This window comes from Taeniopygia guttata, chromosome 1 (assembly GCF_048771995.1).
Source record: "Taeniopygia guttata chromosome 1, bTaeGut7.mat, whole genome shotgun sequence".
NCBI lineage: Eukaryota > Metazoa > Chordata > Aves > Passeriformes > Estrildidae > Taeniopygia > Taeniopygia guttata.
Genome location: NC_133024.1, coordinates 59,598,029 through 59,615,962, shown reverse-complemented (window position 1 = coordinate 59,615,962; position 17,934 = coordinate 59,598,029). Strand labels below are relative to the sequence as shown.

General features: G+C 41.2%; 1 protein-coding gene and 1 non-coding gene across 2 annotated transcripts in view; one reads left to right on the top strand and one right to left on the bottom strand.

The window, feature by feature from the left end:
- Positions 1-59: 59 nt before the first annotated feature.
- On the top strand, positions 60-195 carry LOC115497790 (small nucleolar RNA SNORA31). Its single transcript, XR_003963386.1, has one exon. It is a non-coding gene; the product is annotated as a small nucleolar RNA SNORA31 (small nucleolar RNA).
- A 5,896-nt stretch (positions 196-6,091) lies between these two features.
- The window catches only part of GTF2F2 (general transcription factor IIF subunit 2), a 78,061-nt gene continuing 66,218 nt past the window's right edge, over positions 6,092-17,934 (bottom strand). Inside the window, exons 7-9 of the mRNA XM_030272280.4 lie at positions 16,389-16,488; positions 11,462-11,605; positions 6,092-6,935 (exon numbers count right to left, since the gene is read on the bottom strand). Of these exons, the coding sequence (XP_030128140.1) occupies positions 6,816-6,935; positions 11,462-11,605; positions 16,389-16,488 (364 nt within the window). The 3' untranslated portion in view covers positions 6,092-6,815. The remainder of the gene's footprint in view (positions 6,936-11,461; positions 11,606-16,388; positions 16,489-17,934) is intronic.

Genomic DNA, 17,934 nt, shown 5'->3' with positions numbered 1-17,934 from the left:
ACTTGGGACTTAACCTGAGTGTGTATAATTTATATTCCTGCTATGTTCCTTGTTAGGGAATGCATCTATTTGACAGACCTGGAGCAAACACTGTTGCTTCTCGGGTTCTCTTTTGAGATGCAACAGTAATGGGTTCCTTGCGCTTTCTGCCTGTCTGACCTGGTGGCAGTTTGGATTGAATAAAGGAACACAAATTGCTTCAGAGCCCCACCTGGAGCAAGGGGGTATCTGATGCTGCTGACCCAGTTCCTGACCAGGGATGTTGCCTTGGACTGGTAATCATTAACTTTTTTCCTGCTGCAGTGATGGCAGAGGCATTGGTGGTTAGGGTGCCTCAAAGAGGAGGGCATGGCCCACTTGCTAACTGTATCTCCTTTAGAGTTTTCACATTTTTTCAGTCTTGTGTCAATTTTTGGGCCCTGGTGCTGGAGGGTGGAGATGGAGGGGAGTTCTGCAGGGGTGAGATAGATGTGGCAGAAGGCTGGGAGGAGTGAGAGACTGGAGGAGGGAGTGGAACATGTGTTAGTTATCTCTCAGGTTCTTGTCTGGTGAAATACACCCTACTTTAGTTCTGTGGGAACTTCATATATGTATGGGGGTTTATAATTTTTTAGTTTTTTAAGCTTTTTCAAGAAAGGATTTTGGGTCAGCTGTGCTGGATGAGGTACAATTTTGGTATAGCCTGTTTCACCCAGCAAGGCTGGGAGGCAGGTTCAAAGTCTAGACAGTCACTGAGGCTGCTTGTGCTTTTCTTGCAGAGGATGTGTTTAACGGGGCCAGGTGAGGATCTTCCCTTTCCTGATGCATCTTCATTAAAAAAAGGAGCATTAAAGGAGAGGGAGAAGAAGCAGTCCTCATTTGAGTGAAGTGTGGGCAAGGCAGTGGTGGTATGCCTGTGCTGCTCTTCACAGGCCTTCCTGTGAGTCAATGTTTAAAATTCTGGCCGGTGATCTGTGGGAGTGGAAATGACTCCTCCCCCTGCTGGCTGGTCCTGCCAAGGCTGGGAGCCCTGGGCACCAGCCTGGAGCAAATTGCCACGTTGCACCTGTGTACAGGTGCGGAGCTGCTTTGAAAAGCAGGTGCTTCAAAGCACGATGAGCACAGCCTTGCTGCTTGGTTGAATGGCAAATTGTGTGTCATCCTGTCTGTACTCCAGGCTCACTGGGGTATTTAATTTCTGTGTGCAAACATTCCTAACTAGGGAGTTCTGTGCTCCAAGCAAGTGTGCTTTTCTGCATGGCACAGCCTCTGGTGGAAAGGCTCCTTTCAGCCTGCTCTAAGGAAGTGTCAGTTCAAAGGCTCTGGAGGCAGGATATTGTTTCTTCAGTGAGCTGCAAGTGAAGTGTTCTTGCTGCACTCACTGCACTTCCTAAAAATGCGTTGCTGCCTTCAGTTTCTCAGGGAAGAGGATAAGTCTTGCTCCACTGCAGCATCACGTCTGTCAGATGCACCAGGGAGGGCGTGGTAGGGAAGGACTGCGGCAGTGGCAAGGACTGCACTGCTGTGGAGTCAGGGTGAGGGAGAGGTGGGAGCCATCGCATGCCGTGAAGGGGGAGGCCCGTGCTGGTAAATGCACTTATCCACAGTCCGTGACGCAGCTCCGCATTGGGAAGGAAGGCAGCATAATTCTTCCTCTTCCGGCCCATCTTCATCTCAAGCAGCTCTTTCCTTGGCCTGAAAAGCTGAAGTGATTTGGAAAGGAAAGTCTTCAGGCAACAGCTAAATTGATAAAAATTGATAAAATCCCCCAAGATAGCAAATTATCCTGGTGCTGCTTAGAATACAACTGGAACTGAAGGACAGCTTTAAGAGTTAGCCCAGTCTTGTTTTAAAATGTGCTTATCAGGCTTGTATTTTGCATTCCTGGAAAGATAGTTTCAGTGGATTTGGGAAGGATCCAAATTGCATTTTCCCTCATGGAGCAGGTTAGGCAGCTGGGTAGAAACCTTCCTTATGCTGGTTTGGCTCTCGGGCTCTGTGGGGCCAGAGCAGCAGTCAAACATCATGTTCATTAACTCAGGGATAAATGTCTTTGTAGGAGGAAAAAACCCCTAGCCAAGCCTGGAAGTTTTTGCCCTAAACAGTACCAAATCCATTCCCAAGAGTACAATCTTGCTGGTTTGCCAGTCCCTGTGTCTGGCTGCCTTTTGGTTGAAGCTGCAGCTGGAAGCTGTTGTGCAAAGATCACAGCCAAGTGGTTGTGGCCAGGACTGGTGGCTTGAGGGCACTTTTTTTGGATGCCACCTCAGGCAGAAAGGATTCAAACACCCTTGAAGACCTTTTTAGGACCATTTTGGTTGTGTGATGCCAATATTACCAGTGTGGCAGCAGATGGACACACTGATAAAATGCTGAACAATTGTTTCTCTGCAGCCCACACTTTATCCTGGGAGTTAACAGCTGGGATTCACCTCCCCATCTGTAACCAGCAGCAGTAGGAAGGAAGCACTGCTGGCATTTCAGAGAGCAAACCTCTTTTTTCCTATCCTCAGTGAGGTGCAGGTGTGCTGGCACAAAGCAGTCCAGCTGTTAGACATTTTTTTTTAATAGGGAATGTCCATGAACATATAGATGTCAAGAGAGTTTTTAAAGATCAACTTCCCAAATTCTTTGTAACAGAGTGGTTCAAAAATGGCCATGTAAAGCTGGGTACTCCTGCCCTCTTCAGCTAATAAAACCCCACTCTTGCTACTGGAGTGATCTGGTTCAAGGGCTGAGGTTTAGCTGCTCTACCTACAGCTATGTCTGTACCCAAGCTGGATGCCCTCGGCCTCTCCCATGGCAGTAGGGAGGGATGATTTTGCTGTCCCTGCAGCTGTGTGGTTGCTGCAGCCACAGAACTGCCTGCAGCTGCTGGTGCTTCCTCAGACTGCCCACAAAAAGGTGTTTCAAGGAGTCAGCTCTGCTCTTCACTCAGCTGCAGCTGCCCCAGCCTGCCAGCCGCCCCTGGCAGCATGTGCCGTCCCAGTACCCCTGTGTCCTGATTTTCAGCTATGCTTATTTCTGAGTTAATTTCTTCTCAGTAGCTGTTACAGTGCTGTGTTTTGGATTCAGATTTGTTGTTTTTCTGCTAAGTCGTGTTAACCCTGAGTCAAGGACATTTGTCTGTTTTCCCATGTGTTTTTATGTTGTCTCATGCGCTGCCAGTGAGAAGGGATGCAGAACTGTGGGAGAGCACAGCTAGGACAAAGGACCTAGGCTCACCAGGGATATTCCACAGCACAGAGTGCTATGCCCAGTATATAAACTGGGGGTAACTTACACATAATTGGGGGGGGGGGGGGGGTGGGCTGACCTGGCTACAAGAAGGGGGAGTCTGCCATCAGAGGCTGATGAGCACTTGTCCATAATTTGTTTTTCCCTTTTTATTATAATGTTAATCATTTTTACCATTACTACTATATTTTACTAATTTTCAGCTATTAAATTGTTCTTTCCCAACACACGAGTTTTACTTTGATTATCCTCTTAATTTCCCTGTGGTGGGGGGAAAAGAGAAGGGAGGTTGAGTGAGCAGGGGATCTTTAAAGGGGTGGCTGTCACCTCATGTCTGCTCAGGTCCCTGCCTGAGCTTACTTTGTATGAAGTTTCCAATGACTCAAACTGGTCATTCAGGACAAGCAAGACTGGTGAGTGGAAGTGCTTTTAATCTCCCACTTAATGGTGTTTAGCACACAGAAACTTCTGCTCGGGCCTGTGGGACCCTCTCGTCAAGCAGTGTTTTGACCACTAATATTCAAGAACATCTGCATGAGCAGTGTTCAGCGTTGAGCAGAGGCAGCAGTACATGGGAAGACCAGCAGGAAATTGTTCATCACTGCTGCCAGTCCAGAGTTTAAATTAATCCAAATGTGGGGACCAGGGAATCGGACCTGAACATCTCCGAGCCTCCTTTTCTCTTCTGGCAGATGGAAATCCTGCCAACAGCACTTGTGTAAGGGTGTCGTGCAGAGCAAGTGCAACAGAGCTGGAGAAGTTTTGCTGATTATTAAGCAATGGATCCAAACGAGGTTCTCCCAAATGCTCAATCATTTTTCCAGCCTGACATGAATTTAGACCAGTCCTGCAATGCCCTGAGTTACTGCAGAAGGTAGAATATGCAGCATGTTTATCTTGCTACTTCTGTCTATGATGGTTTGTACTGTAAGATCCCATGGCTTAGCTGTAGGCTGAATAATGATCTGCCAAGGGCACCTAAAAACTCCACCCTCATCTTTACCACGTGCTCCCACTAGGCAGGAGCCAGCAGAGCCCTTGAATGCATAGCACAAATCCTGCTGCCAGCACAGGAGAGCATCTTTGATGCTCTAAATCAGCATCTCTGTGGGTTCATTGTTCCCTTCTCTTATGCCACTTGGATTTTGTCGCAGCTTTTGAGGCTAAAATTCCAACTGCACCTGAACATGCTGGAAAAACTTCATGCATGAAGCACATAAAAAAGTAGCTCACAAGCTACATGGCTTCTGCACTCTCCACTGGTTATCTTTTCTTAGTTTACTCTGATATAGCGTTTCCATTTTTGAACTGGTGTTTCCTCACTGTCCAGCTCCTCATTATTTATAACTGGTGCTTCTTCACAGAAGACTGCAAGCAAACCAGTACACCTTGGCATTCCTCATCCCTTCTGGTTGCTTGTTGGTTGAAAACTCCACTGCTTTTTTCTGTTTACTTCTAGCACTCTACAGGTTTTTAATGATACCCATAAAAAAAACAGCCCTTTGCAAAGAGCATAAACCCTATAAAAAACAAAGTGCTCTGCACATTTTCCATTACTCCTGAGCAGAGCTTATTTACCCTGTCCAAAGGCACTCTGCAGATCAATAAATTACCTCCTTTACTTACATGTTCAGGCATTTTGTGCTGAATGATTATGTCCCTCTCAACTGAAGACAAACTGTGAAGCAGCTCACATAAAACCAGAAATACAAGTAGATCCAAAACTCTCTGCTAAACTAATCCTGCTGGAGATTCCACTCAAGGTAACCATTTCCTGCTGAATGTCACAGTCATTTTTTACCTGTGGTAAGGAATTATACCACTACTTAATCAGGATTGCATGGCATCCCCCTGCATGGTTTCAGAGGATTATATGAGGAGCAGTACAAGGGAGAAGCTTACCTAGACTTGCTGCGTGCTTCAGCTTCACCTGCTGAAACAGGACATGGATCCCACAGAGGAGCCCAGCTCATGAAAGGCAATCCTACTCATCCCTGAACACAGACCCACAGAGGACTCGAGCAGTACAATGAGGACAGCAGTGTGAGCAGGCCCTGGCTACTGCCCCAGAGCACATCATGTTCCATAGCAAAATACAAAGGCTGACTTCCTGTGTTCCTCAGCATCCTCAGATGGCTCCTGCAGCCATCTGCCAGCTGGGTCCTGCTGTAGAGCCTGAGGAGACCACAAGTCAGTGGCAAGTACTTATGAAAGCACATGCCCCTGGCATGCGAGCTGCTCTTCAAAACTCTCAGCAGTCCCTCTTCTGGGAACTGGGCACTTAATGCTGCAAGGATGCTGAGCACCAGCCCCAAGTGTAGCTGTAGAGAGATACCTATACAAACAACCATAGAAAAAAATGAATTGAGGAAAATTGTGTGACTTGTGTATAAGAGTTGTTTTACAAACCTCTGAAAGCACTTGACCACTCCCAAAGCCTTTCATTGCTTCCAAGTGGACCAATAATGGAATGTTTGCTTCTCACACAGACCTCCTGTGGCATTACAGTGAACAGAAATGATGCATACACCTGAAGGACATGAGAGAATGTGAAAGCTGAGCTATCAAACCTCACCTGCTTAATTTACAGGTAAAATAATGAGGTTATGCCCACTCTGTGTTCTTTGCTCTTTCTTTAACATAAAAGCTTTGAGAATGAAATTAAATAGTCCCTTTCTTGCTCCCTCCTAAAAAGGATGTTGAAGGAATAACCCTTGCAGTGTGCATTTCAAAAATGGGGGAACAGAGGCACAGACACATTTAGCAATCTTTCCCAAACCACAGAGGAACCCAGTGGCAAAAGCAGCAATAAAACATGCTTTGAAAAAACAGTTCAGACTTATGCCACCTAAATCACAATGTGTTCAAGTCAATATTGTGTGATAAATATCACTTTTATTGATATGCTTAAAACAGAACATAGGCATCATAAGAAACCTAACAAAAGAGAAAACTGTTCCTTGCTGTACCTAACAGACATTTCATTTTTTTCTCAGTGATCACATGGAGGGGACTGACATCTTCCCACTGACTTTATGGGTTTTTAACTGCATTGGTTTGTTCCTAGGGAATATAAGGATTGTTATGAGCACCATGGTTGTGGCTGTTTTTCCTAAAGCCTGATACCAGCAGGAGCATCATGTCCATTCCACACAAACACTGCACAAAGGGTTGTGCACATTTGCCGGCTTCCAGACAAAGCCCTGACAGACGCCAGCAGAACTGAGGGTATTAACCTGGTCACACTGGAATGCAAACACATAAGTTACGGTTTCCTTTAAGAAACATTTTTCATCAAAGTTACTGAGACTTTGTGGAAAAGCCACAAAGCTACCAAGAAAAAGTAAGAGGAGAACTCAGAATATTTCTAATAAAGATAAATCTAATACAAGTTTATTCTATAAACTTTTCCTGTCAAAAGACAAAGCATATATAGAAACATACAAGAAATATTCCTTGGGGAAAAAAGCTACAGAAAATTACGAAGTATCAGCTGCTTTAATTTATCTTTATCCTTGCAGAATTGCACTGTGCTCAGTCCCGTCTGGAAACATCACAGTTCCCTCAGTGCAATCCCTCTTACATCATAAATATTTTTGTTAATCACTCTTTTCTTCTCCTTGGTAATGTCTGTATTCCGGCTTCAGCTCCCATGTGTTTTTGTGGGTCCCCTTCACATTGTAGATGCCTATTTCTCTCAAAATTTCTTTCAAGTATATCTGAAAGGAAACAAAAGTTCAAATTAAACAGGCAGGAATTGCCACAGTTCCTGCACACCTGCTCAATCGCATGGACTCAGTTCCTAAGGGGCAGACAGCCTGGCTGGCTGATGGGCACTAACTGGTGTGGGAGGGACTCTGGGGTAGACTTTGACCCTCAGGCACCAGCAGGATTAGCGGAAGCCCCAGGGATGCAGCGGGGAGTCCCAGAGGTGATGGCTCACTGGCAGTCTCTCTGGGAGGCAAGTACTCCAGGGGCGGCTGAAATGAAGTTACCAGCACCTCTTGAGAACTATTATGTCACACATCTTCCTCCTGCTGGAATTCCTCCAGCTGAGCTAAAAGCTCTTGACCTTTCTTCCTGCTTGGGCTGAGATTATCTTGAAAATCCTTGCCTTATTCAGACTTTGTCAAAGCCTCAAGCTGTTGGTTTTCATGCCATTTTGAAAAGCTTTAAGCATTTTATTATGGCCTCATTTTTAGAGGAGAGCTGAGTGTATGTCTGAGGATTTTCTAATACCTTAAAATATTAAGGCTTGGAAGAGAAAGAAAAAAATCAAAACAAGTAGAGCTATTATGCCAGTAGTATAATAATCTTCAACGAAACACAACTCACTGATATTGCCCTCCTTCATTCTTTATAATAAACACCAGTAATTTTCTTAAGAGTCACAAGAGCCTGCTTGTTTGTTTAATTATTAATTGAGACTGAGATGAGTGGATTGTCATGGCAACTATAGACCACAGTTTAAGAATCCCACATTAAATTAATAATTGCAAGAGTTTGAGCAATTTAATCCTGCTGGAGTGCTTCTATTGAACTGGAGTTGTTGGAATGCTTGTATTTTCTGCATCTACGGTTCCACTAAGTGCAAATATCAACATACGCCAAACTATTAAAACCAACAAATACATGCTGAAGACACGGGAAAATAAGAAAAGCTGATTGTCTAAGTGTTCCTTACACTCTTTCCTCCTTTGCTAAACGGAAAAGCTAGAAAATACATAAACAAAAAATATATTCTCAGTCAGTAAAATAAGTGTATTTTAGTAAAACTTATCCTTACTTTCCCTCTCCAGGTAAACATCAAAAGTATGCAAAGCAGCCCAACACGTAAGAAAGGTGACTGTCAGGGATGTGCGTATGGACTGGCTTCTTAGGGTCTTCTAGAGTGTTTCCTTTGAGCAGAGCAGCTGGGCACAGGAGCAGGGAGTTCACTGTGCAGGGATGGCTCCTCAGCATTCTGGGGCATGGGATGCAAACCCCAGCAGGTGGCAGCAGGAGATCACCGACGTCCCCTCACACACCTCGTCTGCTGCACAGATGCCGTCATTATTTCCCTCAGGTACCCGGGACACACGCTCCCTACGGCAGCGATGCACCACACACGGTGCAAAAGGTGCTGGGAGCAGGTGAAACAGCCATTTCTGCATGGGTGTGTGCAGATGTGCACACCTGCATACCCACTGCCTCCTTTGCAATCCCTGCACTCGAGGCAGTGTCACCGACAGACATTTCAAAGCATGGCAGAGTGGGTGGGAGAAACACCTGGCTGCAAGGTTAAATTCTGCTCTAGATCACATGGACAGAGAACTGGGAAAAATCTCCTATCATTGCACTCAGTGCTATGAGGTACACTGATCTGCAGTTCTCGAGCTGGCAGATCCAGTCTGCCTGGGAAGCTGGGTCACAAGGCGTGATGCTGCTGCTGGGCTCAGGCAGGGTGAAACCACGCTGGCTGAACTTTCCACAGCACCCACCCAAACCCACCCACCCAGCTATTTAAAGGCTATTTTTAATTTCAACTACTTTTCAGACCTAATTAGCCAGGCAGTTCAGTTTCTCTCAGGGCAAAACTTCCAAGAGTGTAATGAAATGGAACAAAACCAACCCAAACAGAATAGCAAGGTAAGGTCTGTGACACAGATAACAGTACTTCAAGCTGGAATCAAGAACTGCAGCAGCTGAGGATTTGCCACTTACTTTCTTTCCATCTCTGCTGCAGGGGGTAACCAGGCAGGAGAAGTGTGAGGGAGGGCAGCTGACAGCATTAACACCAAAACATCAGTGTGTGTGCACAGACAACACTGAACTGCTGGAGTTTTTAGACAATTATGAAACATGGATAACCCCACTGTGTTGTGCTGTACCTGAGAGCAAGTGGCTTGAAGAGATGAGTTCAGGGGATGCTATGATTTTTCCTGCAGGATCAGTTCTCCTCCTAGAAACCAGGACTCCCCACCTGGGTCTGCACTGCACCAGGCTGGCCTATGTATCTTGAAGTATAGTGCTCTGATACTGTACCATGGAGAGAAACCCCCACACCACTCCCAGTAATGCCAATAGTGAATATTAGAGCCTGCTGATTGCTAATCAGGGGGTCACAATTTTTTTCTCAGAAAGGGATCCAGTGTGTTTACATACATATAATCCTAGCACAGAAGCTCATCTGTAGGTGATCTATTAATATATTTAAAGCATCTTCTGCTCTGTTCTACCTTTCCTCATGATTTTTTCCATATAAAGTGAAATGTTTTCTTGGAATTATGGGATAAACATTTCTGAGGAATTAACTTACAAGCTCTAAAGATCCTTCTGAAACTTTGAGGGGAAAATAAACCCTGTTTTATTTAGGATAACCATTACTTAAAGCTAAAACAGAAGAAAAAATGCAAACAATCTACTCTTTTTTTTTTTAAACACAGTTCTTAGGCCACTGGCTCTATCCTGCTTCCATTCTTCACAAATATTAGATTCCTCACAGAGAGTATTATGTTCTCAGCCATGAAGCCCAAGTCTGGAATTACTGCAATATTTTCAGGGAGCATTCAGTACTTACATCTGGGTATTGGCAAAAGATTTGCCTACTACTGTAAATTGTTATTTTGCATTAGAAGGAAAAACGAATAAATCCAGGTTTCCCTATAGAGCAGTAATTTACATTCAGAAAAGACTTGTTTTGTGACTTAATGACACAAATAAAGAAGGTAGCAACTTCTTGTGTAACAGGTAACATATTTTGTAGCAAGGGTGTAATTTACTATTTACATTTACCATTACATAAGAAAAGTAACTTTATTTATTTGTAACTTCAGTGGCTTAAGTGGTAGTCGTGGGTGACTACTGCAAGCTGATGTCCTGATAGATGAGATAAATCTGTACCAATTTGCATTCAAAGTGATTGAGATAGTGACTGCCACACTTCTCTTACCAAAAAAAAACCCACTTAAAATTTTCTTGCCACTTCCTCCATATCTTCCTCCTATTCCTTCCTCCTTCTCAGCTCCCATGGCCCACACACCTTCTCTGCTGCAGAGATATGGAACTGACTCATGAGATAAATGAATGGAAGACATGGATATGTTACTCAACTTTCAAATTTCTTTCAAGGCACTAGAATACAGTGAACCTACATGGATTTTACTTGGGTAACATCTTCGTGCAGCTTCTAACCAAACAGATTGTTCACATATACAAAGGCTTGACAGAGATACACTCGATTCTAAATGTGAAATGAGCAAAACTAGTACGCATCTTCATTTCTGCCCCCTATTTTTTACAGAGTATTTTTTCCATAATCCAGCTGTTACTCTTCTGTCTTCTGCCTTAGCTCTAACAACCTCTGACATTGTTGCTCCATTTAGACTCAATTAAATCCCCTTAAGTGTTCTGAAATCTACACCTGGATTGAGGACAGATATTGAAGTTGGCAGTGAAAAACATCAAAAACACCAAAGGTCCTTTGCATGTCACTATCATTCTCCAACTCTTGCCTGCTCTGCTTAAGGAAAGCTTGAACATGGAAAGAAGGGAAAGAACTGGAAAGTTATGGTTCATACATGAAAAAACTGACAGACACTGCAAGACAACAAAACCATCACATATGCAGATGTCTTGGTGTTTTTCTTGTCTGTGTATTAAAACACTGCTTAAAAGAAAACCACAAATAAATCCTAAATATCAACCACCTAAACTCTTAACCTAAAAGTTACCCTATTTTTAAAGGAGATCCAGTGAGTTTGGAGGTATTAAGCTTGAGCTCATGATGCCTGAGCTTCTAATATGAGCTTCTAAATCCCTTCATTTAATACAAATGCCATGAAATATAGAAAAAGAGCAACCCCTGTTGCTGTGCCAAAATAAAGTTCAGAAGCTGAGGGAAGGACTGACCATAGACAAATGCAAGCTTGCAATTGCCAAGAGAATCGGCTTCAGTGAGGACAGGATTAGCAGGGGAGACATGAGAATTTGGTTCCTAGTATTAAATCAAGCATAAATAAACAAGAGACCATTTAGGTTATTTAAACCATCTGTCAAGAAAAAGCACACTCACTACAATGTTTGGTATCCTACACTGCCCTATAATGCTGAACTTAAAACTTGGTGATTTCAGTTTGTCATAAAACATATTTCAATAAGAGTTTCTAAGGAATATAGTATATATAAAACTATTTTCTAAATATGTACAACACACACAATAGTGACTACTGAAAATGGTTGTATTTACAAGACTTGCAGTACGTACCACTGGCTGTTTGGTTATGTCCACAAGGTCTTTAATGTTGTAATACTGATGTTTCTCAAAGGCTGAAAAAAGCATGTCCAACACTTGTTGTTTATCAGCTCGAGCTCTTTTTCCATCTTCTTTCTTCTTCTTCTCATATTCAATCTGTTACAAAACATGTTTTAAAGTCATTCACATGTAATGCTGTATAATTCCCAGTGCTGAACATTAAGCTACAAAAAACCTCTTCTATTTAATGAAACACTATTCAATGACTCAGTGCTTTTCATCTGGAAAGTTTTCTTTTGAACATTCAAATATTCTTTTATTAACACAGACTAAGCATTTTGTCCTCAGCACAATAAGCTTCTCAGATGTATCTGCTTTAACCAGAAAAAAAAAGAAAAAGTGGAAACAGAGCCTGCAGGTGCCCAAACCCGGGAAAAAAACTAATAATAATATAAGAATCCAAACTGAGACGGTATTCTCACTCCACCTCTATTGGTACCAGCTTCTAAGGTACAATGACAAATGTCAAACAACCTCCAAACTGCCATGCTTGGGAAAATCCACAGACTAACATGGCTACATCCACAATCACAACAAGCATCTGCCCAACGAATATTCCCACAGGCCCTTGGACACTGCCTCATTTTTTCCAGAAACAGCACTCAAGGCATCAACTCCATCAATATACAACCAATCTTCAAAGACACACTTTGAGGATCTGGATTGTTTCTCTTCAGGAGAAACCAGAGTAGCACACATGAAGTTGCACTAGTCCCTGAAAAACCAAACCTTCTAAGCAGGCAGAGGCCCCTTGTTGCCACACATCATCCGACTTCAAACTGTATATTAAAAATTACTTAACCATTATGATCTGCACCAGATGACTATATATTTTCACAGAAACTTTTATCGCCTCCAAAAATACTTCCTCTGATTCATCATCAGAAGCACAGACCAGCACACCCCAAACAAACCCCAGTCACCAGAGAGCACCAACTGTGACACCTGCCAGCACATCACCCCACCCACCCCCAAAACCACCCTCAAACAGAAAACCAGCCAGCTCCTTGGAACCAACAGAAGTGATCCAGAAGGTAGTGCAAGTCATGTAATCATCAAGTGCTTTCAGGCACTGTGGGTGAAACTGTGTGGGTGAACCCACAGCGGCACAACATACAGAAGAAAAGATGCATGTGACCAATAAAGGACACATGCCTGGCTGTAAATGAGATAATTCTGTATGGGAGTTGTTCTGCTTCTGATGGCTCAAAGCTTACTCTAAAAAGGAAGACCTTCAGATGAAAAGCCTAGAAATGAAAATGCACAGATCTACTAGATACTAAAGATCTTATTTTTAAGAAGAAAGATTGGTTTTACGGCACAATTAATTTTTTCCTATGTATCCTTGCCAGCCAACTCCCTCCTACTCTGAGAGTGAAAATAGCCTGTCTCTTGGTAGCTGTCCCAAAGTGGCTAAAGATTATTGCCATTTTTGCCATGGCTCCCAGGTCCCCAGCCAGCCAACTTCCTTCTTCACATTCTGAAATGGATATACATCATTAAACTGGATCCAAAGCAATTGTTCCCAACCTGTAGCTTGAAGTCTTTTCTGCTTTAAAATAAAATGGGTGTGCACAACTAAATACTTGCCTGCTTTTCTAACTCTGTGCAGTATTATAAAAGCTACAATCTCACCACACAAACCCATCATGCAATTGATTTTTATCCAGTAACACAGTTTAGTGTAATTATTTAACTCTTTAGCCACTGCATTTAAAGAAGACTAAATCTTCAAAACAGTAATAGCTTTGCAACATAGCAAACTGTAACACTGAGCAAACCAGCTGGACAGTACATCATCTTGGTTGCCAGGATCCACAGCAAAACTGCTGTACCACAGACACGAAAAGAGGAACATAAACCTATGACACTGACCTTCCTTTAAACAATAGCATGTCAAAACATTTGCTTCTTCTGGAAGTCCAACAGCCACTTATTTTAAAAATTCCATGTGAATATTCTTAATTCATTAATGTATAAGATCAACTCACATAAAAAACTGAGTATCAAACCCTCCCTCTATTGAATAGTTATTAGCTTATTAGCTGCTGGTGCCCCACTTACTCTCTAATTAGCAATACTCTAGCATTTTCCTCTAACTTCAGCAACAGTTTCCACTGTTGTCTAATAGAAGAGCACATTGAGGAGTGCTTAAAAAAAAAAAAAAAAAGCCTGGTGTCTTCTGTTGTTGATTTCTTCTTTTTGGCCTTGTGAATACACTGCTCATAGCAAGTTACAATACAGCCTTTCACTTTTTTTCCTTCCTGTTTTCTTTGCAAACAGGATCTTCTATGTAGTAGGCACTTTTTAATAGTCATGTAATAGAATGCACCTACACTGTAAACTAATTACATGTCTTTAAAGTTCAGTGTTTTTTTTTTAAATTAAAAAACATTCAAATACTATTTGATTTCAAGAAAGAACCATTTTAGAACAAGCTGTTTAGCACGGAAGTTGTGAGTTTATCCCCAGAAGACTTTATACGGAAATCAATTTCTCTTTGTTTACCTTCCCAGGATGTTGCTAAGCTTGCTGAAAAGCTGCCAAAATTGCCTTCTTGAAAGTATCATTTATACCGAAGCTGATGTAACTGCTTTGGTAGACAGTGAATACAAAAGTGATAAAGAAGTGAGAATAAATCTGAAGTTTCATCTAAAGATGCTTTAAAGTAGTCCTAAAGGTTTTATTGTCTCCTGGAACATGGGTACCAACCTCTACAGTACAGGATACTGGGAAGAGAGGACCACAAAGAAACCACTAAAAGAAGCCTCTGAAGGGGTAACCAGAACCCCTGAAGAACTTTCTGCTGTATTATGAAACATAATTAAGTCACAGAAAAGTTCCAGCTTCATGAATATTAACCTTGCAACTTTACAAACACATTTAATATTTAGAGGTATAATGGAGGTCTTTTCCCCAGAGAAGAAAAGCTAAGTTACAATCTTAGTCTATATTGTAATGGAATTGCAATTTCTTCAAACAAAAATATAGGTGTAATATAATTTCTTGCAAAAATAACTTAATCCCTCTCCCAGTTCTTCAATTCAAACAAGCTATTGCTATTCCCTGTCCACATGTAATTTATTTCTCTCCTCCTTCCTGCTGTATGTTCATTTATAGGTACATGGAGCAGCCACACTTAAGCCCCATTTTATATTCTTTCCTTCAAGAAATATTAACCCTTTCTGTCTTACTTAGTAGATACTCATTCTTCCCTCAGGAACTACCCAGATGGTGACTATATTAACATCTATGACAGTTTGTACATTTTTATTTCTTTCTTGTGAAAGTCCTGTCCCCAACACAGTACCCATATGATTACATGCAATGCAGCAGGTTCTAAGAAAGCAGTTGCTGCTTGAAAACAGCAGAAAAATTCAACCAAGAGGTTAGAGAAGTTCATGGACTTTTTCTCCCAGTTAGTACCCTTTCAGCCACCTGAACCTTAATGAAAGACTTAATGAAAAGAAAGATTTTGTAGAAAGTAGTCATACCTCAGCCTTTAGAGTCAAGGCAAGGTCAAGATGACTCAACTACATCTTACAATATTTTTCCCATCAGAATACCTTTAAGGTAGACATGAAAACAAAACACACTGTGGATGGATTTCCATGACCATGGACAGCTATGTAAGCAATAAAAATATAATAATTAGGACATAAGAGCATGATCACTTTTAACAGGCCTGGTTATACCTCCTCAATCTCACACAAGATTTAAATTTCCATAATGATATGATGACCTGTAGTTTGCAGCTGGAATAAAGCTACAAAGCTATTATCTCTAGGTTGTAGTCATACTGCCATAATTATGCTGGTGTCAGGGAAATGGAACAGCATCCCACTAAAAAGAGAAGCTGAACCCCACCAAAGCTTATTCCAGAACTAAAGTAGAACACCAGCAGCATCATAAAACAATATACTGATGTAAAACTGCATCTGCACAGTAGGAAACATCAGTTTGACTGTTTTGGTTAAATGGCATTCCCTCAGCTGCAGTAGTTATACTGGTATGATCATCCATGTACCGAGCAGACTTTGAACAGTAACTACTACAAAACAGACCCATGAGAGCAAAATTATTATTTCTGGTTCTGTGGCAATAGACTGACTTTCATAATAATGCTTAAATATCATCCAGTATATTGTCACTTGTTTTATGTAAATAAAATCTTAATAAAAAGTGTAAAAGTTTAAATGACTAACACAGTGATTCATTTTCAGTATGACTTAATGTTCCTCACATTCAACATACTCAAAGAGTATCTTTAAGGAAAAGGACGCTACAGTTTATATGTACATCAACTGATCTGGAACAGCAGTGTGGGTGTAATATTGACAAAGCCAATGATGCCAATAACATGTACTGTGAAGGTAGGAAACTGAGAAAAATTATCAGCTGTTACTCTTTTCTACTTGTTGCCAATTCCTCCAAATGACTGGAAACTAATGATTCTTTTCAAGTCCTTTTCCCTCCTGCAGATGAAAAGTTATTTGGCTCAAAAGAACATTTCCACATCTCATAGCACAAAGCCAGAACTGCCTTTCATCCACAAATGTCAAAATTACATTAAAAAAAAAATTAGAGGAAGACTGTAATAAAGCCACTTAAAAAGGGTTGGGTGAAGGTGGTTTGCCCTCCATCAGATAATACAAGACAGTTACGACAGGCAGACCTTAGCCCCAAGGGTGATACTGGTCTTGAGACAGAAAGAAGATCTCCAGAAGACAAAAATCAAGGAGAAATCAGATGACACATAGCATTGTCAAAGACAGCCAACCATGAGCAAAAGACATGCTGGACAGCAGCAGAATAGTCCTGGAGTTCTAAGTCAAATTCCTCCTGAAGAAAAGAAGGGAGAATACTAAAAACTACTTACATTATACTGATGATTAGCCACTGGTTTGTAGTTTGTGGTTACAGCTTTGTCCAGCTGTTGTGATAACCTTACAGGTTTAGAAGATTCTTCTATCTGTAATCTACAAAAAAGAAAACAAGAACAAAAAGTTTAGACAAGCACACACTCAAAGTGAATTCTAAAAATCTGCAATTATGAACCAGCCATTATCAAGGGTCAGTTGCAAACAATCCATAAGGCAAAACAGATGCACTCTTCTGAATTACGTTCTTTCTACTCTAGTTTTGCTTAAGGACACTGAACTATTAGGGTGCTGTATGCTACAGAAGATACTGAAATGCTGAAAAATCAAACAGTTGAAGAGAAGATACTAAAACTGAACTTTGAACAGAAATTTCACTGCAAAAACCTAATGCTCAGATTGAAAAAAAGCCCTTGCTCTTAAAAAAATCAAATCCAACCCAAATGAAAGCAAAATCTGACAGTTTACTCAGCCCAGGGATGAAAAAAGCTTTTCATCCACCTCTGCTAACCCATAACCTTCTCTTAGATATTGAAATGTAAAAACATACATTTCTGTGACCTTTCTTTTGGCGTTACACTACAGTAAGAGAGTGCAAATAACAGTTTTAAGAGCATTATAAAGACATGTAGAGAGAAAAATCCACCCAGCTTCAAATCAGTGTGCAGTCAAGGCTCTATCACACAGATAACAATAGGTGACCTTCAATTCTCTTTGAGAAAGACTCTCAGAAGGTCAGAGGTTGAGGACATCTTGTCAAGCTTATCCCTATGCAATTTAAACCTTCTGTATGATGTAGAGGGAGTGTTCAATTTAATTCAGATTTAGCACTCAAGAATTTCTACTTGAAATGAAAAGGCAAGAAACCAAGCTCTAGAAAAGCACAGGACAATGGCCCTTCTGACACAATGGTTTTATGTCAGATCTGATTAACATGTTAATTATCAGTTTTGTTTTGTTTCCAAAGGTGTATCTTGTAGGCAGAGGAGTCAATTTCCACTAAACAGAGTATAACACAGCCCAATAAATGCACAGTGAGGCTTGTTTCTTTCCAAACAAAAATTAATATGGTGACATTAATGAAAACAATAACTGCATGTTTACTAGTGTAGAACATACAAATTATAAAACTGACAGATCTTTAAAAGCTGTAAATGTTTGAGATCACCGATTTATTTTTGTAAAGATACCATTTACACCTAAAAAGATAAAATTTAAATTCAGAGTGTTTCTGAATTAATACCTGAAGAACCTAAATAAATTACATTGGAAGGAAGTATTAAATCAAGAAATAAATTCTCTAGTTGTAGCGACTTGGAAGGAAGAAAATCATCCCTCATAGCTAGTATTCCTGGACAGTAGGTGGGGACAGTTTTTTCTCATACATAGATAAACATGCTTTCTCTCAAATCTTTATATCATAAAGATGTAGAATATGAGGCAACCATTGCTTAAAAGTAGTTAAAGATACTGAAAAAAATGGTAAGTCTGCAAAAGGAAGAAGGAAAATCAATTGGAAGGTAAATGAACAGTGAACATTTTTTG